Source organism: Lepidochelys olivacea (genome assembly GCF_965140295.1).
Source record: "Lepidochelys olivacea isolate rLepOli2 genome assembly, chromosome: 5".
Taxonomy (NCBI): Eukaryota; Metazoa; Chordata; order Testudines; family Cheloniidae; genus Lepidochelys; species Lepidochelys olivacea.
The window spans coordinates 1,306,873-1,333,142 of NC_140415.1; the positions used below are offsets into that span (position 1 = coordinate 1,306,873).

The 26,270-nt window shown below is 54.0% G+C and overlaps 1 protein-coding gene across 1 annotated transcript; it reads left to right on the forward strand.

Moving 5' to 3' along the window:
* On the forward strand, positions 1-26,070 carry LOC311521320 (B-cell differentiation antigen CD72-like; the record flags this gene model as incomplete). Its single annotated transcript, XM_084629607.1, has 8 exons — positions 1-85; positions 169-267; positions 3,742-3,831; positions 4,846-5,202; positions 6,794-6,942; positions 11,609-11,709; positions 25,231-25,382; positions 25,805-26,070. The coding sequence occupies 8 exons, from the start codon at positions 1-3 to the stop codon at positions 26,068-26,070; spliced, it is 1,299 nt and encodes a 432-aa protein (XP_084485733.1).
* Positions 26,071-26,270: the final 200 nt, after the last annotated feature.

The window sequence follows — 26,270 nt, forward strand, 5'->3', positions numbered from 1 at the left end:
ATGGCCCAGAGCGTCGTTTATGCCGACCTGAAGTTCGTGAAGGCCCCTGTGGGGAGCAGTGTGTGCTCCAGGGCGCGGGAGGCAGGTAAGAGCTGACCTGCCCCCTGCGCGGTGCCGCCCCCTGCCCTGAGCCAGGCCTGCAGACTGACCAGTGCCCTCTCCCTGCAGCGCCCGCAGACGAGGAGGAGGCAGAGCTCACCTACGCGAACATCCAGCTGGCCCAGCCTGGGGAGGTGAGGCGGGGGCAAGGGGCGGAGCAGAGCAAAGGTGAGTGTGTGGCTGTTCGCCCTGCCCCTAGCCCGGGGTCCCGGGGGGAGCAAGCCAGGCAGGCACCCAGGGGCCTCCTGCTCCCTTTGCAGGGACCCTGCCCCGTCCCCAGGCCTGGCACACAGAGCGAGCGGGATCGCTTGGTCAGCTGGGCCCAGGCACACAGAGGCAGAGTCCTCCCCGCGGGGAGCAGGACCGCAGCTGGCGTGCAGAGCGGGGCTGTATCTGGGAAGCAGCGACTCGGAGGGGGAATTGGGGTCACAGTGGACAAAGGGAAGACGAGCACCCAGCGCGATGCTGTGGCACAAGGGGCTAATGCGACCCTGGGGTGCACAAAGAGGGGAGTAGGCGGGGGGCAGGGGTTGGTGAGGCCGACCCGGGATCCCGCACCAGCTCCGGGTGCTGCGTTCTATGAAGGATGCTGGGGGCCGGACGCGTCGCAGCAATGACTGGAGAGCGGGAGGAAACCCCGGGGAGCGAGTGAGACGCCGTCCGGCAGCGGTGCCGGGTGCGAGCCTATGACTGGGCTCTAAGTCTAGGACCCCCCGCTGTGCTGGCTCAGGCCCCCAGAGGGGACCTTACCCAGGTGGCTGTGCCCTGAGGGCCCCCCCCTTAGTATGGCCCCCAAGCCCTCAGCCGAGCTCTGCAGGGCTGGGCCCCAGGAGCTCTGGAGAGGAGAGCCGCTCGCCATCACACCCTGCAGCGGTGCCTATGTCACCAGATCCCTGCTAGGAAAGCGCTGGAGTCCCCCCGGCACAGGCTTGCACAGCCTGCCCACTCCCCACCCCACTGCAGCAGCCCCACTGCCGGAGGGCTGGAGGAGCGGTGCAGGACAAGGGAGAGCCAATCTGTGGGGCTGAGGGGACCGTTTGCAGGAATCCCCACCAAGGGACCCCAGGGTATGGCTTGGCCCCGGGGGTGTCTCCTTGCCCGGGCTGGGAGCGTAGCCCATAGAGCTAGCTTGCCTTTTCCTTCCTTCCCTTCATGATATTTAGCTGCTGTAGTGAGAGTCAGCCGACAGGCCTGTCTCCTGTAAGACATTAGCGTCCGCAGTTAGCATACGTCTTTAGGTCTATGAGCTTTGAAGAGATCAACGACCCAACGGAAACACCAAGTATTGGAGAGCTGAAAGTTGAGGGTTTAAGGGGAATTTCTGACCACAGGAACAACCAACCACCAGAGTGTCTTGGCAGTGAATCGACATCTCTGTAAGCAGAGTCAGAATGAGCTCTCCCCTGACATCTGGTGCTGAGCTGTGGAAAAGGCCTTCAGGGGCTGATCTCGTTTGCATGGGCATACCCACCCCGCCTAGCATGATGGGACTGCTTGCCCAAAGGTCACGTTGCCTGCTGTGGGATCCCCGGTCTCTTTGTTATTGGGGCAGGAGTAATAAAGTGTTCTTATCCTGGTTATTTGAATCCAGGACAGTAGAACTGTACTTGGCATTTTATGCCTGAGGGGCTCTCCCTCAGCTGAGAAGCACTCACTAGGCAAGGGACATGGGTTCCAAAGGCCTGGGGCTTAGGAGAGGTAGTTGGGCTTTGAAATGCTGTCTTCTTGGGGGTGGGGTTTTTTAAACACTGTGTAATAATAGAGCTGATTCAGATAAGAGTCTTGTAAAATGCTGTTGAGCTGAAATCGTTGAGACCTGGGTTTAAGCGTGAGATCTGCTCTGGGCGAGTGATTCTGGTGCAAGAAGCTTATGCAGGTGTGCTAGCAGTGAGGCTCCTCTGCGAACAGCTGAACTCACTGAGAGCTGTGTTAAGTGGGGGGTGGCCCTGAGGGCACATTGGTGAGTGGCGGGTGGAGAGGACCAGAGCAGGACCCCACACAGCAGTGAGGCAATTGGCCCTGAGCAGCGGAGCGTGTAAGGTGCCTCCGTACCTTCCACCTGGGCTGGGAGGTGAACTCTGCAGATGAAGTTCTGAACTCTGGGGCTGCACTGACTAAGGACAGGGGCTGAGAATTGGGTGACTTTTGGGTTGCTGGACTTAAGACCCTGAGAGGAAGAGGACACTGCCCAACTCACTTGGGGGTGGGTCTTTTGCTCATGGTTGGTGTTATGAATCCTGTTGGTGGTGTTTCCCCAACATAATGCTGCATTGTTTCCCTCCTTTATCAAAAGACTTTGGCTGCACTCAGACTCCGTGCTTGCGAGAGGGGAAGTTTTGCCTCTCAGAGGTGCCCAGGGGGTGGTGTGTAATTGTCCCAGGTCACTGGGTGGGGGCTCGAGCCGGTTGCACTGTGTTATTGGGAATGGATCCCCTAGATACTGAACCCGGCCCTTCTTGCTGCCAACGCTGATGGGCAGAAGGGTTACACATATAACAGGTACGTGAGGTAGATCCACACACACCTCAACACAAGCGGGCCATGGTAACGAATTGCCGTATAGGATAACAAGGGCTGTGTCCTGTGCCCCACTGGCTGCAGAGCCCCTGGGGCGTGGAGCCCTACAGAGCTGCTGCGGCCGATGCTCGCTGGAGCCTCCTTTGCGGGTGCCCGGCTGGAGCTGCCTCCCGCTGCCGCTCGGAGGGGCTGGGGCCTGGGCCCTGCCGCTCACCCAGCTCTGAGTGGAGCTGTGAGCGCCCAGAGTAGCCAGCCAGGCACGAGGCCCCAGGCCCAGTGTCTGGAGCAGGCCGCCTGGCCACAGAGAGGAAATCCAGCGGCTGGTGGGGCATGCGTGGGGAGAGCCCACACAAGGGGCATGGAGCCCACTCACAGGAGCTCAGACCCCCCACGCAGCCCCCTCCGACACGGCCCCCATCAGGCTCTGAACGCGAGAGAACAGACCTCTTGGGCAGGGACGGGCGCTATAGTGAACTGTCCCTTGTCTCCCTAGGGGGCTGGGCCAGGCCCCAGGCGATACCTGGCCCAGCCCCGGGGACGGGCTTGGGGGGCTGCTGGGGCTCTTCTGTCTGCGGGGTCCTCGCCCGGCTGGCTCAGGGATCAGGTTGGAATGACCCAGCACCTGGGGTTAGCCCAGACCTGCCCATGGGGCGCTCCCCAGCACTCCAGCAGCTGGTGCTGGCCATGCCCCCAGGAGCCTGTCCCGCCCCCTGGGCAGGGTGTCCCTGTTCCTGGTGGGGATGGGGATGGGGGAGTGTGGCTGGGTGAGGGCAGAGGCCCCAGCTGGGTGGGCAGGAGCACAGGGCAAAGCCTGGGTGCGTGGCCCACTGCATGGGCAGGGCTTCGGCGCCCACCCCACCACGCTGCCAGCCACGCACTGTGGGGGAACCGGAGCTGGTAGCCTAAGCCCGGGTGGGTCGTGTCCCTGCAGCCCCATGGCACTGGGAGCTCTCCCCTGGCTCCCACTGCCTTCCTGGGGGGCTGAGCCCCATTCCCTGGGTGGCCGGAGGGGGGAGCTGGGCCGTGGGTTTGGGTTCCCAGGCATGCTGCCCTCTTGGGGGAAGGAGATGGGGGACCTGGTGCCCAGGGTTCCCCCGCGTTAACGCAGCTGGTTCTCTCCAGCAGAGCCATGGTGGAGCACACGGTACCTGCCCCTTGGCTTGCTGGGGACCTGCCTCTTCCTCCTGGCCACCACCATTGGCCTGGGGGTTCGCTGTGAGTAGGGGACTTGGGCTGTGGGGGGCTTGTGGGGACAAAACGCCCGGCCAGGGGAGAGAGGGAAGGAGCTGCATGTGGGGAGTGATGATGTGGGGGGCAGGGGGCCCCATGGAGGGGGGGGGTCAGGGTGACACAGGGCGCGGGGAGGGGTGAACCCGAGCAAAGGAGAGTTTGGGCTGCAGCTCAGGAAACCTCCCCAGCAGCAACACGGATCCAGCTGGGGAGTCATGGGGGGCCCTGTCCGGGGCATTTGGGGGCCCTGTCCTGGGGCAGGCAGGGGCCCTGTTACCAGGGAGATGTGGGGGGCCCTGTTACCAGGGAGATGTGGGGGTCCTGTCCCAGGGCAGGTGGGGGCCCTGTTACCAGGAAAATGTGGGGGGCCCTGTCCTGGGGCAGTTGGGGGGGCCCTGTCACAAGGGAGCCATGGGGGCCCCTGTCAGGGAATCCTCTCTGGGGAGGGGCCCATGGGGGGAGGGGCGGGGCCCTGTTTCTTGGGCCCTCTACCCGCTGCCCGCCTGGCACCCGCCCACCGGCACAGATGTTGCTGGGGCCAGTCAGCGCATGGCGGGGCTGACGCTTCCCCAGCTCCGCTGGCCAAGGGCTGTAGGGCACAGGCGGGTCCCTGGCAGGGCCAGGAAAGGCTGCTGGGCGGGCACTCGGCTGGCCCTGGCTGGCTGCCTGCAGGGCGCTCTGCCCGGCCCCTCGCTGGCCGGCACCCGGGGCCCCTCGCTGTGGGTTCGGAGGCTGCCTGCTGGCTGCAGCCCCCACTCGCCTCCCAGCTGTTTGAACCGCCTCGGCCCAGCGTTCCTGAGTCTCCGTCACCGCTGCTGGAGGCTCTGGCATTACGGGGCTGTTCTCCACGGTCGGGAGGGTCCCTGTCCCCCTGGGGCCCTGCTGGGGTGGATGAGTGAGCCCAGTTCTTGAGTCGCCCTCCCGGCCCCACCCTGCCTTGCTGGCACGTGCCCGTCGGCCTATGCGTCCGGCCAGGCTCACGCTGTCTGTCCCCTGCAGACTGGCAGGTTTCCCAGCATCTGCAGCAGGCGTCCCGAGCGCACGAGGCCGAGAGCAGCCGCCTCTCCCAGCAAGTCAGCACCAAGGGGGCGACCCTGGCGCAGACGGCGAGGGAGCTGGAGCAGACGGCGAGGGAGCTGGCGCAGACGGCGAGGGAGCTGGGGCAGGCCAGGCGGGAGCTGGAGCTGATGCGGCAGGAGGAGAACAGCACCCAGGAGCAGCTGCGAGAGCGGGAGGCCGCGTTAGAGGGAACGAAGGAGGAGCTGGCGAGGGTACAGGAGGAGCAGAGAGAAATTAAAGAGAAGCTGAACCAAACGGAGAGCGCCCTGTCCAGCATCCGCCCCTGCGAGCAGACAGGTACTGGGTTCCCGGGGCGGGGGTCACTGGGGCACCCCACCCCCCAGCAGGGACAGCTGAGCCCTGGGGCGGGGGAGCACCCAGGGCCAGGGCCGTGCTGCAGCAAGTGGCTCTGGTCATTCAGGAGGGGCAGCTCTTCCCCCAGGCAGCGCTGGCCCCCAGGTCTGCATGGTGCAGGGGAGTGTGTGTGTATTGATGGCGAGGGCGGGGTGGGGGCGGCAATCAGTGCTGGAGACGAGACAGAAAACCCCGGGTGGTGGGCACTGGCTGGTTCCATGGAATAAGAGTTGGGACATGAACCCGTTGTCCTGGCCCAGTTCCAACCAGCTCCCCTAAATCCCCCTGCTGTTTCAGCTGTTAAACACGCTGCATCCCACCCCAGAGGTGGCTGCGTCTCAGGGGTGCACGAAGCAATGCCTGCCACATGTAGCCTGTCTAACGGTTTATCTGTAGACACAAGCTAGGATCTTTGGAGAAAGGGTGCTGGCCAAATACAAACTATGAACATGCTAATTAGTCAGCCGAGCTCCCATGATTCAGTCTGGCTAAGAGATAACACCTGGACTAACTGAATTCGGGCTGCTTCTCCACCACTGAGCTCTGCTTGCACCCCCCTGCTCTCCCTGCCCCCACCCCCCCGATCTGCTGGCGCTCCTCAGACCCGACCTGCAGCCCCACAATCCAGGTCCAGGCCTCTCTCCCATGTGTTCAGAAGTGGGCGACGCGCACAAACAGCCCATGGGGCCCAGCACACAACGGCCCGTTCGCCTTTGGGACTTCTTGTAGCAAATGCCCACACACGGGGCAGGTTGAGTCATATTTTGTGCCCATGACGCGCTTGGTGCTTCAACCACCCCAGGCAAAGAAACTATCCCAGGCAATAAAAAATGAGATCAGCTTCCCTGAGGCTGCCCCTGCCAGTCCTGGCCCGGGCTCCCAGGCAGGCGAGCTGGGCGACTCTCCAGCCGGGGCTCTGGTGCGGTGGAGACACCCAGGGCCCTGCACCCTCGCCAAGGGCAGAATCCCAGCCCTGAGGACGACGCACCATCGCAGACAGCCTGGGGCCTCGCCAACGGGCAGAGCGGGGCACGGGGAGGAGGCGGCTGCCAGGTGACACGGGCAGCGCGTCGCCGTCTGCTCACACGGAACAAGGAGCTCTGTCAGAACGAGGGAAACAGCCCGATCCCTAGAAGGGCTCAGTCTGTCCGCGCATCACTGCCCAGCCCTCCGGCCAGAGCTGTAACGGAGCAGTGTCCACGTCCTCACGGTGGCTGAATCCCCGGGGGTGGGGGAGAGCAAAAGGACAGGGAGATGCCGCTCATTTACCCCACCAGGGAAATGTTGAACCCCATGAACAGTTACACTTGTATCTGAGCCCTGGACTCAGCTCCCAGCCTGCCCCAAACCCTCGAGAACCCTCCCCCCCCGCCCTCCACCTGCTCGGAGCAGCTCCTGGGGCAGCCTGGAGTCTGGGGGAGTGTGAGCCCCTGGGGAGGGACCAGGCCTTCTTTGTACGGCCCAGGGCATGAGCCTGTTAGCTGAACTCAGGGCCAGGAGCGCCTCTGAGCCTCTCACTCCCTCTTCCCTCCAGGCTGCTGCCCGGCAGACTGGGTGTTGTACAGAGGAAAGTGCTTGTTCGTCTCAAAGGAGGAGAAGACTTGGGAAGAAAGCAAGAAAGACTGCAAAGGGAACTCTGCTCGGCTTCTTATCACCAAATCCTGGGACTCGAGGGCAATGCCGGTACGGTACATGCACGGCCGGAGCGAGCGCGGCCGGAACACTGCGTAAAGAGGGGGTGTCTCCAGGCTGGGCGGGGGGGGCGTTGGCAAATAGGCAGGGGCTCAGAGAAGAGCAATGGCAATGATCCAGGGGCTGGAGGAGCGTTACCAGCTCACCTTCTCCACTGAGCAGCGCACCCGCACTGTCCTGGATTGTTCTTTTGTGTCTGACAGATTTGAAGAACCCCCCTTCCTGTTGTCTCTAACATTCCTTGCCAGCTGTAACTCGTTCCTTGCCTTGGCTTTCCTGATTTTGTCCCTACATGCTTGCACTATTGCCACGTCCACTCCCTTGGAGCCGTGCCCCGCCCTCCGTTCCCTGGATTTGTCCCTATGGGTTTGTAGAGAGCTAGAAAGCTCCTCGTGTAGCCACATTGGCCTCCTGCCGCTCCTCTTCTCTCTCCTCTGCCTCCGAATAGCCTGAGTGTTACAGCTCTTAGGAACTGCCAGCCCCCTTCGACTCCTTCTCTCCCCTCCACAGGACCCTGCCTGCGATTTGGCTGACTCCGCTGAAATCCGCCTTTCTGAAGTCCAGTGTCCTTGTTTTGCTGTTCTCGTGTCCTCCTTTCCTTAGGGTCTTGAATTCCATCAGATCATGGTCACTTCCTCCCAAGCTCCCGCCCACCTTCACGGTCGCAACTGGTTCATCCCTGTTGGTCAACACCAGATCCAACATGGATGACCCCCTCGTTGTTTGCTCAACTCCTCCTGAATCAGAAAACTGTCCCCTACACGTGCTAAGAACTTGCATGTTATGGCTTGTTGTAACAGTCTTACAACAGATGCCAGGGAAGTTAAAATCCCCCATTAATACGAGCTCATGCGTGTTAGCTAATCCTGTTACCTGCTTGTGGAATGACTTGTCCACTTCCTCGTCCTGATCTGGTGTCTATAACAGACAACGCCCATCCATAAGATCTCTGCTGTTCTTTTCCCTTGTTATCCTCACCCAGAGACTCTCCGTAGTTCTGCCACGTACTTCGCCTCGCGGCAAGTGTGCACGTTCCTGACCTACAGCAAACACCTCCTCCTTTGTCCCTATATCTGTCCTTCTGGAACAAGCTCTATCCCTCAGTGCTGGTACTCGAGTCATGGGAGCTGTCCCACTAAGTCCCCTTAATGCCAATTGAGTCATAATTTTCTTCATAGGCCATGACTTCTAGTCAGGGCCGGATTAACTCTCCTGTGGGCCCGGGGCTATTAGATATTGTGGGGTCCCTGTAAACAAGTCTTCTTTCTGGAAGGGAGTTTGGTGCAGGAGGGGCTGGGGCAGGGGGTTGGGGTGCAGGAGGGGGTGCGGGGTCTGGGAGGGAGTTGGGGTGTAGGAGGGGGATTCTGATCTGGGGCAGGGGGTTGGGGTGCGGGGTCTGGGAGGGAGTTGAGGTCCAGGAGGGGGATTCTGATCTGGGGCAGGGGTTGGGGTGCGGGAGGGGGTGCGGGGTCTGGGAGGGAGTTGGGGTCCAGGAGGGGGATTCTGATCTGGGGCAGGGGGTTGGGGTGCAGGAGGGTGTGCGGGGTCTGGGAGGGAGTTGGGGTGCAGGAGGGGGATTCTGATCTGGGGCAGGGGGTTGGGGTGCGGGGTCTGGGAGGGAGTTGGGGTGTAGGAGGGGGATTCTGATCTGGGGCAGGGGGTTGGGGTGTGGGAGGGGGTGCAGGGTCTGGGAGGGAGTTGGGGTGCAGGAGGGGGATTCTGATCTGGGGCAGGGGGTTGGGGTGCGGGAGGGGGTGCAGGGTCTGGGAGGGAGTTGGGGTGCAGGGGTGGATTCTAATCTGGGGCAGGGGGTTGGGGTGCAGGAGGGGGTGTGGGGTCTGGGAGGGAGTTGGGGTGCAGGAGGGGGATTCTGATCTGGGGCAGGGGGTTGGGGTGCATGGTCTGGGAGGGAGTTGAGGTGCAGCAGGGGGATTCTGATCTGGGGCAGGGGTTGGGGTGCAGGAGGGGGTGCAGGGTCTGGGAGGGAGTTGGGGTGCAGGAGGGGGATTCTGATCTGGGGTAGGGGGTTGGGGTGCGGAAGGGGGTGCGGGGTCTGGGAGGGAGTTGAGATGCAGCAGGGGGATTCTGATCTGGGGCAGGGGGTTGGGGTGCGGGCTCTGGGAGGGAGTTGAGGTGCAGCAGGGGGATTCTGATCTGGGGCAGGGGGTTGGGGTGCAGGAGGGTTGCGGGGTCTGGGAGGGAGTTGGGGTGCAGCAGGGGGATTCTGATCTGGGGCAGGGGGTTGGGGTGCAGGAGGGGGTGCGGGGTCTGGGAGGGAGTTGGGGTGCAGGAGGGGGATTCTGATCTGGGGCAGGGGGTTGGGGTGCGGGGTCTGGGAGGGAGTTGGGGTGCAGGGGTGGATTCTGATCTGGGGCAGGGGGTTGGGGTGCGGGAGGGGGTGTGAGGTGCAGGCTCCAGCCGGGAGGCACTTACTACAGGCGGCTCCCGCCCGGCGGCACAGCTGGGCTCAGGCTGCCTGCTGTGGCCCCACGGCGCTCCCGGAAGTGGCCGGCTGCTAGCACGTCTCCGCGGCCCCTGCGGGGAAGGGGACAGTGTGTCTCCGTGCGCTGCCCGCGTCCGCAAGCGCCGTCCCCGTGGCTCCCACTGGCCAGTTCCCAGCCTCCGCTCTAGCCAGGGAGCGCTGGGCTGGTCCGGGCCTGCAGGTCTGTTGTATTGATTTAGAGGGAGTGTACCAGCCCAAAGAGTCAAAGGTGTTAACACGACCCTGTCACTGTCCAGCATTGAACAGTTTTAAACAACGTTCAGGGTTTGGTCTACAGAGACCTCGGCCTGCTGAGTGCCCCGGCAAACACCCCATTCAACAGCCTCTTAACCTTTCATTAAAGATACAGAAAAGGGGGAAAAACAGTTAAAGCCTTTGGAATTAAAGTATTATGTAAGGCTTGCATTTGAACAACATCCCTTGTTCCCTTTCCTTTCAGCTGGAGAGAGTTTTTAAAAAGAACCTGTCTCCCTTTTGACAGTCTCTTAGATGAGCAGCTGTCAACCTTTCCAGACTTCTGCGCCCCTTTCAGGAGTCTGATTTATCTTGCGTACCCCCAAGTTGCACCTCACTTAAAAACTACTTAAATACAAAATCAGACATAAAAATACAGACATGGCACAGCTCACTAGTCCTGACAAATTTCGACTTTCTCATTTTTACCATATAATTATAAAATAAATCCACTGGAATATAAATATTGTACTGACATTTTGGTGTATCGCATACAGTGCAGTACAAACAAGTCAGTGTCTGTCTGAAATATTAGTTTGTCCTCACTTTGCTGGTGCTTTTTCTGTTGCCTGTTGTAAAACTAGGCAAATATCTAGCTGAATTGATGCACCCCCTGGAAGACCTCTGTGTACCCCAGGGGTACATGTTTCCCTGCCTGACAACCACTGTCTTAGATGGTATCAAAGATGGTGATAACTGTCCTTCTGGGGAGAGGAGAAGACGTTAGCTGAGATGGGCTAGCGCTGCTGTTAAAGTCCAGTCCTGTTTCCTAAAAGACAAAACGAGACAAACACCCAAAGGGGGAGAGAAGAGAACAGCAAAGAGAGAAAATGCAGCTTCTCTCTCTGGTGCTGACTCTCACGTGCAGCCTCAGTGCTGGAGAGACTCAGGCCCAGCACAAGGTCTGATCGGCCACTCTGAGACCTGACAAACTCGTACCACCATTGGGCTGGTTAGGGCATTGCATTCCTCTGCCTCCCTGGTCACAGGCTCACAGCCTTGCTGCAAAATGTACAGTCTTGGCTGGCTACCCAGACTCTTATTAGACAGAAGTCAAAAGGAGAAGGACAGGGGAGGGAAGAAATAAGGTGGGGAAGGAAAGGGACGCCCAAGGGAGATGGAGAGATGAAGTCTCACATCCCAAATGGTGTTCAGGACTCAGCCAGAGCTGGTGTCATCTGGGTCCCTCTCTCTGGTCCAGTCTGGTCAGGACAGGACATCTCTCAGGGTCCAAATGATGGTCCCAGAAGATGGGTGAAGGGCAGCCAGGATGGTGAAGCTGGCTTCAGCAGGCAATTTGTCTCCCAAAGTCTCTTTCTTTAAGGATGCCGAAGGGAGTAGTGGGTAGAACAGCCCCTGCTTTCCTTGTTTTGTCTACCAATTAGACCTAATTTCTGACACACCAATTTTGGCTCCTTGACTTTTGTCCCACACGTCTCTTGTTTATCAGGCAAGGCCGTAACGCAGTCCTTGAGTTACACCAGGGGGCCTTTTTATTTGGACTAATTCAGTCTGTCTCCTTTTTCCACCTTTTCCCATCACGTTTCTTGTCCTAGGGGTATTGTGACATCTTAGGAACCGTTGCCCACTTTTCACAGCTGAGCTCACACTTCGGGGAAACTCGTAGGCCCAGTTAGCACAGCCGATCGCAGCAGGGAAAGTACCCAGGCCCTCTCATTTCTGGTGGGCTGGGGTGAGTGGGCTCCAATACGATGGATAACCAATAGCAGGGTGTGCTGGGAGGATGCTGTTCGCCGCCCCACACCTGGCTAGCTGGGTAACCCCACTTCTGGAGCAATGTGATCATGCTCATGGAAACATCCTTTTCTCCACCAGCTAATCCCTTCCCTGCAGTTCTCTGCTTCTTCACCGCAGTCACTTGAATGCAGGGGTGTCATTATGTAACTCTTTTCTTCCTAGAATTTTCTGAAAAATACTAATGTCCAGTACTGGATTGGACTAGTCCGGAATCAGGAATCACAGTGGCAGTGGAAGTGGGTTGATAACTCACGCTTCGAAGAGTAAGTATCATATTTATTTCTTAAGCTAGATGCTCCATGTGCTAACCAGTGGCACCATCCAAAAGAAACATGCACTTTAGTAGCTGTAGCTAAAGCCACTGACTAAAGTGCGCTGGAAGGGTTAGAAGTGGCTTCCCATAATGGAACCAATGGGCCTGCAGTTCCTCATGTGGACCCTTTGCCAGGGGGAAATATTTAAAGCAACACCATGTACTTGAAAGCTGCAAAATAACGAGTTTCAAGCAGTTTCAAGTCCTCTGAGTAAATTCTTTATCGGTAGCGCCCAAGCGTAAGTCAGGTGGTTCCTGGGAGGGCAAGGGGCAAAACCACAGAGCAAATGAGTGTAAAACACAAATCCAGATGTCAGGAACGTACTGAACAGCGCTGGCAGGGAACGTGAAGAGGAGACATTTCTTAATTGTCTCTGACCCAATGCTGGGAATCTGGCTAACAAGCCAGAGGAATTGGAAATTCTCACTGATGAGAAGAAATGAGGTATTATTGTCATCACTGAGGCCTGGCGGGATGAGTCACAGGACGGGGACGTTAAACTCTCTGGTTACAGCCTCTTTAGGAAGGTTTTTGGGGGGCACTCTGCATGAAAGGCAGCATCACCTGTTTTAGAGGTGTTGCTAACTCAGAAGTGCAGGATCATGCCTATGGATGAATGTGCTAACAAAGCCCAGCGGGTGCACGGGTGGGGTCTGTTACAGACACCAAATCAAACCAGAGAACAGAATGGGATACTCACTAACCTCTTGTCTGTGACGTGGGAAGAAAACCTGTGTTATGAGGGACTTCAGTCTGGGAGAGGTGTGGGAGGTCTCACGACCTGATCACATTCAGTGTGGGCACACAGAGGACAGTCCCAACCAGTAATTTATTCGTAGACCAGAAGGGACCACGATGTTCATCTAGCCTGACATCCGTCACACACAGGCCAGAGCACTGCTCCCCAAAGATGCACTAAAACGTATCTTCTAGAAATCTATCTGACCTCGATTTAAAGACTCCAATCCATGGAGACACCCCCCCCCCTCCCATGGTGAGCTGTTCTAGTGGTTAATCACCCTCACAGCTAGGAAACAGCATCTTATTTCAAGGTTGAATTTGTCCAACTCCAACTTCCAGCCATTGGACCTTGTTATGGCTTTGTCTGCTAGCCTGAAAAGTCCCTTGGTGTCAGCTCTCTTTTCCATGTGTCAGAACCTAGACACTGAGACGGCGTCACCTCTCAACCTTGTCTTTGGTAAGCGGATTAGATTGGGCTCCTCAAACCTCGGATCATACATCCTGTTTTCCATCCTCTGGATCATTTTTGTGACCCTCCTCTGAACATTCTCTGGTATTTCCACATCCTTCTTGAGGTGCGGACACCAGGACTGGACACAGTATTCTAGTATCGCCTCTGTACGCAGCATGGTCAGGCTAAGATCACTTCCTTATTTCTACTGGAAAGTCCCTTTTTTATACACCCATGGAGCACGTTAGCCCTTTCTGCCACAGCCTTGCACTCACGGCTCACGTTGAGGCCACACAAAGTCCTTTTGTGAGTCGCTGCTTCCCAAGACAAAGTCTCATGTTGTAACGATTCTGCCCTTGGTGGGACACTTCTGAGAGTACCAGTTCAGGACAAATTGCTTCAAGCAGAGCAATTACAGCCCAAGGCTGGGGTTTCTCCACCTCTAAGGCACACCAAACCAGCCAGACAAGAGGACCACTGGCTAACCACAAGTTATACAAGCAATTCCCTCAGACACTCCAGTTGCCCAGTATCACTACCAGTGGTACCAAAGGACCAAGCCCCAGACCCAGGTCAATATACAAATCAGATCTTACCCACAAATCACACTGTTGCCAACCCTTTAGAATTTAAAATCTAAAGGCTTATTCATAAAAGGAAAAAGAGAGAGATGAGAGCTAGAATTGGTTCAATGGAATCAATGACATCCAGTAATGGCAGAGTTCTTGGGTCAGGCTTGTAGCAGGGATGGAATAAACTTCCGGTTCAAATCAAGTCTCTAGAGAACATCCACAGCTGGGGTGGTCTTTCAGTCCTTTGTTCAGAGCTTCAGTTTGCAGTAAGGTTCCTCCAGAATTAAGAAGCAGGATTGAAGACAAGATGGAGGTGTTTTCAGGGCATTTTATATTCTCTGCCCATAGACGGACACAGCGGCAAGATGGAGTTTGGAGTCACATGTCCATACACGTCTCAGTTCTTTACAGGCCAACACCATTGTTTACATGTTAGTTTGAACGTTCCTAGGAAAGCTCAGATGTGGATTGGCGTCCCCCAAAGTTCATTGTCAGTTAGGTGTTTCTTGACTGGGCACTTACTGAGAATAGTCCTTTGTCAAGAAGCTGACCAAATGCTTCACTGAGGCTACTGAGGGGGGAGGGATAGCTCAGTGATTTGAGCATTGGCCTGCTAAACCCAGGGTTGTGAGTTCAATCCTTGAGGGGGCCATTTAGGGATCTGGGGCAAAAATTGGGGATTGGTCCTGCTTTGAGCAGCGGGTTGGACTAGATGACCTCCTGAGGTCCCTTCCAACCTTGATATTCCATGATTCTATGAAAACACATTAAGATACAAGTACATAGCCAATATTCATAACTTCAACTACAAAAATGACACACCCATACAGATAGCATAATCATAATCAGCAAATTATAACCTTTCCATAGACACCTCACACGACAACCTTTGTACAAAATCTGCTGCAAATATATAACAGTGGTTGCAACAATGATCTATACGGTAACAGTTCATGTCAATAACGTTACACATGTCCTGTAGAAATAACCAGTGTTCTTGGTTCCCAGATGCACTGCCATGCATTTGGCTGTATTAAATCACGTTTTGTTGGATAGTGACCATTTAACCAGTCAATACAGATGACTGTGACAATCTCCTGTCTTCTTCACTACTCACCACCCCACCAAACTTTGTGTCACCTGCATATTTACCAGCCAAGATTTTATATCATGATCTAGATTGTTGATAATATTAAAGTGTTGGACCAGGAACCGATCTTTGGGAGACCCCACTAGAAATGGGCCCGCTCATTGGGAACAAAGACATTTTGCAACCTCCCAGTGAGCCAGTTTTTAATCCATCTAACATGTGCCCTATTAGTTCCATTTGCAACCCTTCTGCCAAGTGGAGCCAGCAGCAACCAGGGCCGGGTTCAATATCTAGGCGTCCCTTTTCAACAATACAACACAGAACTGGCTCGAGCCCCCACCCAGTGACCTGGGAAAATTACACCCCCACCCCTGGGCACCTCAAGCGGCAATACTTCCCCTCTCGCAAGCACAGAGTCTGAGTGTAGGAAAGAAACTTTTAATGAAAGGAAAAAGTCACCTGACATTAATTAGGGAAAATGCCACAAGCAGGATTCATAAACCTAAACTGTGAGCAGGACGCCCAGCCCAGAGTGCGTGGGGCAGAGCTTCCACCTCATGTTCCTGAGATCTACAACCAACAGTTCCTTTTCTGTGCCCCCCCTCTGCTCCCTCACCACACCCCATTCACAGGGGTTGTCCTGGGTCAGTGAGGACCCAGGGTTCAGAGGCGCAGCTGTGTGAGTTCCCCTCCCACCCGGGGGAGAAGGCACCTGGCTTGCTCCGGCCTCTGAGCACTTGCTCTGTCTGGCTGCCCTGCCAGCCGCGGTTCCTCTGGCCAACCCGCTCGCTGCTCTGCCAGCCACTCGCTGCTCCGCTGCACCCTGTCATCTTCCACTGCCTCCTGCCTCTCTGCTGTGACCTCGGCAGGTCCATCCCTTGAGGCTCCCCCAGCTCTCAGGGACTGTCAGCTCTTGGTGGGGGGGAACTGCCTTGCTGAAGCAGGCTGGGCAGAAACGCTGCCCCCCACAAGTGATGTCAGTGCTAGTGAGCACGTAACGAAAGACGCTGCACTCAGCTGTATCTGTGAACAGTGGGGAGGGGCAGGTCAAACTGTACCTGGGACCCTTAAGTATCATCCACACCTCCTAGCAGGGACACCTGTCCCCACCCCTCTTACTTTCACAGGGGAGGACTCTGGCATTCAAGCCCCTGGCTTAGCAAGCTCCTTTCAGTTGAGGGCGACCCCCTCAATCAGGACAGGCTCAGCATGGTTCGGCTGCCCTTTAGTCATACAATAAAGGTAACATGGATAACACCATTTCACTCCCCCTGAGTAGTATACGCCTCGATAGTATTCATCACCATGCATTTTTGACAGGTTTCCATGCCCCCTTTAGGGCTCATGTCCCACCCTACATTCCTGTTTCCGTTGGTGTAGAAGTTTGGCGCTGTCAGCCATTTTGAATTTTTTTAAATTATTTTTTATGTTTGAATAGGGGGAATGTTGCATGCTTGTGCTTTGATACTTTTGGTTGATTGTTTAGAGAAAACGGTTGAAAGAATAGAGTGAGAGAGCTTAAAGATTAAAAAAAGAAAGCTTTGGTACGGTTAAGAGGAAAAAAGGAAAGAATGGTTATTAAAGAAAATAGACTTTTGGTTAGGGTTAGTAAGGAGAGATGATTTTAAATGCCTAATTTGGCATGTTATTAAAGAATAAAAATTTTTGAGATAAATTTAAAAGGTGTATTAAATATAAGGGTAGTTTAAGAGCCTTTACAAAGAGTTAAATAAAAGAGAAAAATATAAAGAGGGGTTAAAAAAGAACACACAAGCCAAAAAAGGGCATTTACTAAAGCAAAGAGTATTTAGTAAGCACATGGTAAAAAAGTAAAGAGAGGTTAATAGAAAAGCATTTAAAATATTAAATACAAGGTGTGACAAAGTTCCTCCTCTGCCTTGGTGGGTCCTCGCTTTTTGGCAGATTTGGTCGCCTCAGATGTTCACAGCAGCCCTCAGTTTGGCTGCTTCTGCTAGAGGCTCAAACCTGCCGTTCACTCAGCTAACCTCATCGCTGGTCAGCATGGGGGAAATGGAGACCAGTCTCCACAGTCTCTGCTGATCCACCTAGCGGGTCAGGGACAGGCCAGATCCTTTTCCAAATGAGACCTTCCCTTCTAGTGTTGCTCACAGACCAGGTCAACTCCTCCTGTGTCCGATGAGGAGTTGGAGGGATGGGGGGAACCCGGGCCCGCCCTCTACACCGGGTTCCAGCCCAGGGCCCTGTGGATAGCAGCTGTCTACAATGTCTCCTGGATTAGCTGCGTGACAGCTACAATTCCCCAGGCTACTTCCCCATGGCCTCCCCCCAGCACCTTCTGTATCCTCACAGCAGGATCTTCCTCCTGAAGCCTGATCACGCTTGTACTCCTCAGTCCTCCAGCAGCATGCCTTCTCACTCCCTGCTCCTTGCACCCCTCCACTAACTGATGGGAGGTCCTTTTAAACCAGGTGTCCTGATTAATCTACCTGCCATAATTGATCTAGCGGGTTCCTGATTGCTCTAGTGCAGCCCCTGCTCTGGTCACTCAGGGAACAGAAAACTATTCATCCAGTGGCCAGTGTATTTCCCTTCTACCAGACTCCTGTATCCCTGGTGGTCTAGTGGTTAGCAGCGTGAGGGAAACCCTGGCGCACGTCTATCTGGAGTGCGCCAGGTTGCAGCCCCTATTCCGGCTCCTCACCAATCTTTTGTTATGGTTTTGGTTGCACTTTTCTCCTCACCTCCTTATCTACGCACTCCCTGTCCGTGGCCCCACTAAGTCGTGGGACCTCCTGGTCAACCTCCTCCTGGCCCTGGCTAAAGCGGCCATCTATAAAACCAGGGTGAGGAGGTTGGCCGATGGAGTCTCCTGCGACTGCGGGGCCTATTTCCGATCCTCTGTCCGTTCACGCCTCCGAGCGGAGTTCCTCTGGGCGGCGTCCACCGACTCCCTTGACGCCTTTGAGGAGCGGTGGGTGCTGTCTGGGGTTCTCTGCTCGGTGTCCCCGTCCGGTTCCCTTAGTTTGACCCTTTGACCGCACTCCCGTCCCTGTTTTTCATGAGTTGTCCCCCGTAACTAGTTGGCTTTCAAGGCCCTGTGGATCTCCCCCTTAGGCTGGGGGGGGGATCCTTTGTAGTGGACGAGCTCCGCTCGCCCACGTCCTGGATCCCAATAGGTCCAGACTCCTGTATCCCTGGTGGTCTAGTGGTTAGCGGCGTGAGGGAAACCCTGGCGCACGTCTATCTGGAGTGCGCCAGGTTGCAGCCCCTATTCCGGGTCCTCACCAATATTTTGTTAAGGTTTTGGTTGCACTTTTCTCCTCACCTTCTCATCTACGCACTCCCTGTCCGTGGCCCCACTAAGTCGTGGGACCTCCTGGTCAACCTCCTCCTGGCCCTGGCTAAAGCGGCCATCTATAAAACCAGGGTGAGGAGGTTGGCCGATGGAATCTCCTGCAACTGCGGAGCCTATTTCCGATCCTCTGTCCGTTCACGCCTCCGGGCAGAGTTCCTCTGGGCGGCATCCACTGACTCCCTTGACGCCTTTGAGGAGCGGTGGGTGCTGTCCGGGGTTCTCTGCTCGGTGTCCCCGTCCGGTTCCCTTCGTTTGACCCTTTGACCGCACTCCCGTCCCTGTTTTTCATGAGTTGTCCCCCGTAATTAGTTGGCTTTCCAGGTCCTGTGGATCCCCCCCTTAGGCTGGGGGGGGATCCTTTCATAGTGGACGAGCTTCACCCGCCCACGTCCTGGATCCCAACAGGACCAGACTCCTGTACCCCACTGGTCTGGTAGGTTAAGAAAAGAGCATTTAAAAACATTAAATAAAAGAGAAACATATAACGATAGGTTAAAACAGAGAACAGGGCAAGAAAAGGAAAAGAAAGCCCCCTTTGCAAAGGGTAAAGATAGACAGCACATGATTGAGTCAGAAAGAGATATCTGGGTTGTTCTGCGGAAAGAGGGAGCTCCCAAGGCTCACAACCCCTCAGGCTAGTTATCGCCACCTTTGGATCGGACCAATCAGATGCTGCTTTACAGCTGCGTCATAGATTACATTTTCCTGAACCAATCCTGTAGTCCCAAGGTTTTTAAACACGAGCCATCTCCCTCCCCTCCCCTCAGTACCCCCCTTTAACTGCCTTACTCTTATCTAAAAAATCAGAGCCCAAGCATCTGTCCTGCCAGGCAGCACTTTTACACAGGTGCTTTAATAAAGCTTAAAACCATAAACCCTTCGTAACAAACAGGTTTTAAAGTTCCCCCCCTATGTTTTAGACTAACATTGGTCATTTTTTAGTGAGGAGAATTTGAAGCTGCAGCAAAGCCCATTAGCAAAAACAGTGTCTGTGAGTCAGTGGATCAGAGAGAAGAAGGCTGCTTCTTCCCCCACTTTTTAACAAAAGCAAGTGAAAGTTATATGAAGTTTTGTAAAGGAATAAACACTTTAAAAGACAAGCCTATGTGAAGACACATCCCTTTATTTAACATTTTTACATGTGTGTTTCAATAAAAAAAGAGAGAGAGAGAGAAAGAGAGAGCATGGAGAAATGCCCCAGAGTGAAAAGCACAGAACCGTGTTAACAGCTAATTTATATTCCCCTTATTCTGTAATCCAGTGGATCAGAGAGAAGTTGTTTTTCCTCCCCACTTTTCAACAAATCCGTGTGAAAATTCTATTAAGCTTTCATTTTCTTAGGACTTTGAGATTTAAGAATGAATTTTTCTGTTGCATTATTAGACTCATAGAATCATAGAATATCAGGATTGGAAGGGACCTCAGGAGGTCATCTAGTCCAACCCCCTGCCCAAAGCAGGACCAATCCCGAATTTTTGCCCAAATCCCTAAATGGCCCCCGAATATCTTTGTTTTTAGATGTTTGCAACCCTTGTGCTGAGACACAGGGACAAGCTCCTGTGTTTGTTTTGGGTCCATGGATTTTATTAAATTAATACAGCGCAGGCTGGAGCTGTGGCTTTCCCTAATCAGGGGTGGCCAGCCTGAGCCTGAGAAGGAGCCAGAATTTACCAACGTTCATTGCCAAAGAGCCACAGTAACACGTCAGCAGCCCCCCATCGGCTCCCCCCCACTCCGAGTGCCTCCCACCCACTGGCAGCCCTGCTGATCAGCACCTCCCCTCCCTCCCCATCAGCTGTTTCCTGGGGTGCAGGAGGCTCTGGGGGGAGGGAGGAGCGAGGGCACAGCAGGCTCAGGGGAGGGGGTAGGAAAGGGTGAGTGGGGGCAGGGCCTGTGGCAGAGCCAGGGGTTGAGCAGTGAGCCCCCCCGGCACACTGGAAAGTTGGTGCCCGTAGCTCCAGCCCCGGAGTCGGTGCCTAGACAAGGAGCCGCACATTAACCTCTGACGAGCCGCATGTGGCTCCGGAGCCCCAGGTTGGCCACCGCTGCTCTCCATTGTAAAAACAGATCAGACTAGCAGATAAGACGAGCAGTGATCCATGCACTGTACTCTGCCTTAGCCATGCCCGAGGGGTCAGTCACCCCTTCGCTTTGCTTCTTTTTTTACACAGACTTCTTTCCTAACTTTTTAAACCATTCGTTCCCAAACTTTTTGGCATCACGCCCCCTTTTTAATTTTCGAGAAACCCTCATGCCCCCACCTCTCCTTCACCATCATCCAACCCCCCTTTTAACAAATTCAATTAGTGATTTAAAATTAAAAATAAACACAAAAACTTGATATAAAATTTTGTATTTAAAATTAAAAATAAGCACAAATAGTTTTTCTTGGCACAAAAGTTTAACAAAAATGTAATTTAAAACAAGAAATAACATAAACAAAACAAATTCAATGTGAAGGATGATGCTGCATTTTCTTCACGAGTTGGGAAATCCTAGGTTTGAAAGATGAAAGTGCGCAACACAAATTGTTTTCGACGTCCAGTTCATTCCTCTGTTTCGTTTTTATTATGACTAAACTTGAAAAGCTTTTTTCACAGAGGTACATTGACAAAAACGGAAGAAGTATACGTAGCACTTCTTCTCCAACTTTCAGGTAAATTGGGAAATATTTCATCCAAAATTCCTCCAGGTGTAAGTTTTCAAAAATATCTTTCGCACTTGAATCGTATTTCATTCTGAGTGCTTGTACTTGCAATACTTCTGGCAATGAATCGACATCAACGTTGAACGGATTATGTGCTAATTTATGAAAGGGGTTGCCAGAAAAGTTGTCTGGAAAATAGCGGATGAATTTGTCAGCAAGGCAGTCCAGATGAAACACACTTTTGTTCTTCGCATCCTCTTTACAAAGTTCTTGGAAACCTTCATTTTCAGTGAGTGATGAAAATGTTGGAAAAGACGAAAAGCTAGACATCTGAGCTTGCGTTTGACGTTTCCAAAGCTTGATTTTTTCCATAAACACTTTGATGGCATCGTGGTGCGCTATAATGTTTGCAGCGTTGTTTCCTTGCAGCTTCAAATTGAGATTGTTCAAACATTCAAAAATGTCCACGAGGTATGCCAGTGAAAGTTGAAACGTTTGGTCCGTAAACGCATGATATAATTCTTCTTTTTTCTGTTGCTTGAGGAAAATTTCCACTTCGTCTTTCAGTTCGAATAATCTCAAAAGCATGTTCCCTTTGGAAAGCCATCGTATCTCCATGTGAAACAAAACAATTTTATGATCCACTCCCAAGTCCGCGGAAAGAGCTGCAAAAAGTCTCGTATTTAAAGCGCTGCTCTTCACAAAATCTACAACTTTGATGGCCAAATTCAATAAGTCACGTAGGTCATCTGGAAGAGTTTTAGCAGCCAACGCTTGTATGTGTATGACGCAGTGAGTCGTGGTTACAGCTGGATTTTTTTCTTTCACCAATGTCACAAATCCAGAGCGAGAGCCAAGCATCGCTGACGCACCGTCTGTGCATACACCAACCAGTTTTTCCCATGAAAGTCCATTTTCTTCAAAAAAGTCGGAAACCGTTTTCATAACAACATCAGAGGCCTTTGATGTGGTCGTCAATTCCTTCGAAAAAAGCAGTTCTTCTTTCACAGTTCCATCATTAATGAATTAAACGTAGACGAGCAACTGTCAGCATTGTGCTACATCAGTGGTATCGTCGCACTGAATTGCGAAAAAAGAAGAAGCTTTCACTGCCTCCACAACTTGAAGTTTTAAATCTTTCGCTATGTCATCGACGCAACATTTCACGGAATTGTCAGAAAGCGAAATTTCCAAATTTTTTTTCTTGCTTTCGGCACCAAGCACAATCTCAGCTGCTTTCAACAAGCAAGGCTTCACAAAAGTTTCTCCTATTATGTGCGCTTTCTTGGCTTTAGCGATGAGCAATGAGAGTGCATAAGATGCTTCTACCACTTTGGCCGACACTTGGTGAAAAGCTCCAGTAGTGTCCAGCTTCATGCGTTTTAAATTTTGAAGTTTAGCAGCAAAAAACTCTTTTCGTTTGTCTTTCAAAGTGCTGTGGTTCTTTGTCAAGCGTCGCTCAAGACAACTAGGTCTCAAGTCATCATTGCTGAGAACTGCATGGCATACTACGCATTGAGGATGATCGATCCTGGTTTTTTTCCATGATGGTGAAACCATACATAATGTAGTCTTCATCGTACTTCCTTTTCTTAATCGTGGCCACAATAAAAAAAAATCTATAAAAATAATTTTCCTGATTCGTGAATAATAACAGACGCAAGTTAATTTGAGTTATCGCGAATGGTAAACTACTACAATTATGTACGGATGCGTGCTGCCCTACATATACCCCACCACCAGTCTGGTAAGTAGCCGGTCTTGCACGGTGAGTGGTAGAGGTAACCACTCCCACGATAGAACAGTCTCAAACACTCTCACGAGTGAGCTAGGAAGTTTTAAAAAGTTCCATCGCTTTCTACATTGTTCTTCGGCCTCCCCACCGACCAAAATGGCACTCCTACACTTTGAAAGGCAAAATAATAAAACATATTCGCATTTCATGGTATGAAATTTGAAAACATTGCAGTTATATACTTTTATTTATAGTTGATTTTTATTATTATTGTACTTTGTTATACCTTTATTCTTGTCTACTTATCATAGAATCATAGACTATCAGGGTTGGAAGGGACCTCAGGAGGTCATCTAGACCAACCCCCTGCTCAAAGCAGGACCAATCCCCAACTAAATCATCCCCCCCAGGGCTTTGTCAAGCTGGGCCTTAAAAACTTCTAAGGAAGGAGATTCCACCACCTCCCTAGGTAACGCATTACAGTGTTTCACCACCCTCCTAGTGAAAAAGTTTTTCCTAATATCCAACCTAAACCTCCCCCACTGCAACTTGAGACCATGACTCCTTGTTCTGTCATCAGCTATCCACTGAGAACAGTCTAGAGCCATCCTCTTTGGAACCCCCCTTTCAGGTAGTTGAAGGCTGCTCTCAAATCTTCCCTCACTCTTCTCTTCTGCAGACTAAACAATTCCAGTTCCCTCAGCCTCTCCTAATAAGTCATCTGTTCCAGTCCCCTAATCATTTTTGTTGCCCTCTGCTGGACGCTTTCCAATTTTTCCACATCCTTCTTGTAGTGTGGGGCCCAAAACTGGACACAGTACTGCAGATGAGGCCTCACCAATGTCGAATAGAGGGGAACGATCACGTCCCTCGATCTGCTGGCAATGCCCCTACGTATACATCCCAAAATGCCATTGGCCTTCTGAATCCATGCTGACTGTTCCTGATCACTTTCCTCTCCTCTAAGTGCTTCAGGATTGATTCCTTGAGGACCTGCTCCATGATTTTTCTGGGGACTGAGGGGAGGCTGACTGGCCTGTAGTTCCCAGGATCCTCCTCCTTCTCTTTTTTAAAGATGGGCACTACATTAGCCTTTTTCCAGTTGTCCAGGACCTCCCCTGATCACCATGAGTTTTCAAAGATAATGGCCAATGGCTCTGCAATCACAGCCGCCAACTCCTTTAGCACTCTCGGATGCAGCACATCCGGCCCCATGGACTTGTGCTCGTCCAGCTTTTCTAAATAGTCTCGAACCACTTCTTTCTCCACAGAGGGCTGGTCACCTCCTCCCCATGCTGTGCTGCCTAGTGCAGCAGTCTGGGAGCTGACCTTTTTCGTGAAGACAGAGGGAAAAAAAGCATTGCGTACATTAGCTTTTTCCACATCCTCTGTCACTAGGTTGCCTCCCTCATTCACAAAAAGAAAAGGAGGACTTGTGGCACCTTAGAGACTAACCAATTTATTTGAGCATGAGCTTTCGTGAGCTACAGCTCACTTCATCGGATGATGTAGCTCATGAAAGCTCATGCTCAAGTCAATTGGTTAGTCTCTAAGGTGCCACAAGTCCTCCTTTTCTTTTTGCGAATACAGACTAACACGGCTGTTACTCTGAAACCTCCCTCATTCAGTAAGGTGCCCACACTTTCCCTGATGACCTTGTTGCTAACATACCTGTAGAAACCCTTCTTGTTACTCTTAACATCTCTTGCTAGCCACAACTCCAGTTGTGAGTGGCCTTCCTGATTTCACTCCTTCTGAAGCGAGAGGTTCCTTCTGATTATCGATTAACCAGGTGTGGGTTTTTCCAGAGTTTGCAGCTTTGAGGCCCCAATAGATATTCCTGGGGCACATCCTGTTCTTCTAAGATGCATGTATCAGCAACTTCAACACAATTCTTATCAGGAAGGACGTGGGGTCAAGCTGCCCTTTCTGTGGCACACAACCCCCTCCACCACCACCATCACACACACCTTTGTTAAGCTAAGCCTGCTGACTTGGCTGCTTTTCGCAATAAGCCATAGTGGTTTCAGGCACTTTACTGGTTTGCCAAAGTCTCCCCGTACAGGGGCAGGTCTCTAGCCCGCGCTGTGCAGGGGGTCAGACTAGATTTGCACAGTGGTCCCTTCTGGCCCGGGAATCCATGAAGCTGAGTATGGAGAGGCAGAGCTGAGTCGCCGCAGAGCCGGGGGCAGAAGCAGCACGACTGGACCAGGGTGGACAGGGAGACGAGCCTTGTGCCAAGCCCACCGAGAGGGGCAGAGGGGCAGGAGAGGCTGAAGGGAGCCGGCAGAAGCAGCAGCAGGCAGGGGAGGTGTGAATGCCCAGGGGGGACAGGATTCCAAGGCAGAAGCTCAGCTGTGACCACAGCAGCCAGGGCCAGGAAACCTTGACAGCCAAAGGTTAGGTGCTGAGTGACTTTAGGCTCCTCCAGGGCTCAGCGGCAGCCGAGGGGGGATTTTCTGCAGCGCAGGGTGCCGAGGCCTGGGACTTGCGTGTCTTTGTGGATCTGGGCCCAGGGCACCCACATACAGAGCAGATTTCTGGTGGCAGGCGGCTCCTCAATCTAGCTGCAGACGAGAGCAGAGCAAGCCCCAGTGGCTGGAAGACGAAGAGAGACAAAAATCAGACAGGAAATAAGGCAGAAAACCGGGCGGGGAATTAACCAGTGGAACAACTCACCCAGGCACGCGGCGGAGTCTCCATCCCCCGGGTTTCCGTGACGAGTGGGTGTCGCTTTCGCTGAAGGAGGGGCTCCTGGCTGGGCTGCGGCTGTCGCTGGGTGAAGCGACTCTGGCCTTGAAATCGATGGTGACCTGGCCTTAGTGCGCCAGGTGGCAGAGCTGACAGCCAGCGTAGGGCGGGCCGGGCCGTCTCAGCAATGCCCCTTCTCTTTCCAGAGACTGGAGCTACTCGAGTTACACGGGTTATATGTCGTGTGGAGCAATAAGAAATGGCGTCATAAAGAGGGACCCGTGCTACTATCTAAAGCCATGGATCTGTGAGAAGGCACCCAGCAAACCCAGCCCAGACAGACCATTGCCTCCTTACGGTACCCGGAGAGACAATCAATGAGAGCCGCTGGCCCTGATGACAGGACAGTCCTGTTAGTCTGGAGCACCATCCCCATATTAGGGACATCCCGGGCGAAGTCCACGCCTGTGGGGCGGAGCTGGGGGGCAGGGCACACGGGGGGCAGGGGAGTGGGGCATTTGCGGGGCAGAGCTGGGGGGCAGGGCACACGGGGGGTGGGAGAGCAGAAGGTTGCGGGACGGGGCTGGGGGGCAGGGCACATGGGGGGCGAGTGGGGGGTTTGCGGGGTGGAGCTGGGGGGCAGGACAGAGGGAGCGGGGGAGCCGTGGGTTTGTGGGGCGGAGCTGGGGAGCAGGGCACACGCGGGGTGGTGGAGAGGGGGGGTTGTGGGGCGGCTCTGTCCGAGCCCCTGTGGGGTGGAGGGTTGGGTGCTGCCCCCAGGGATCTCCATGAAGGAAGACCCAGGAGACGTCCTGACGCTGCCTTTTCTGCTCTCTCCGCCCAGGCTCTTCCCAGTGACGCGCTCCACCGCCTCCTACCTGGCTTGTGGGAGGGTGTCGGGCCCTGGGCTGTCGGGCGGGTCGTGCACAGACCCCTGCTGCTGGATCTGTGAGCAGAGTGCCCTCACCTTGCAGTGGGGCCACGGCTCTGCCCCTCCCACTTTCCTGGTGGGGAACACGACCTACACCTGCCTCGATCCCCAGTGAGAGCGGCTGAGGGCCCAGACCCAGGACCCTGCACCTGGTGACCTGCTCCCCTCTGCTCCCGGTGCTCCTGCCCTCCTGGGAGCCCAGTGACCCATGCACCCCCACGCTACCGCCCGCCCCAGGGTCTGGGCTCCCATGAGCCCGTCAGACCCATGCTCCACTCCATCCAGCGGCCCCCAGGTCCTGCCCAGGCCTAACCG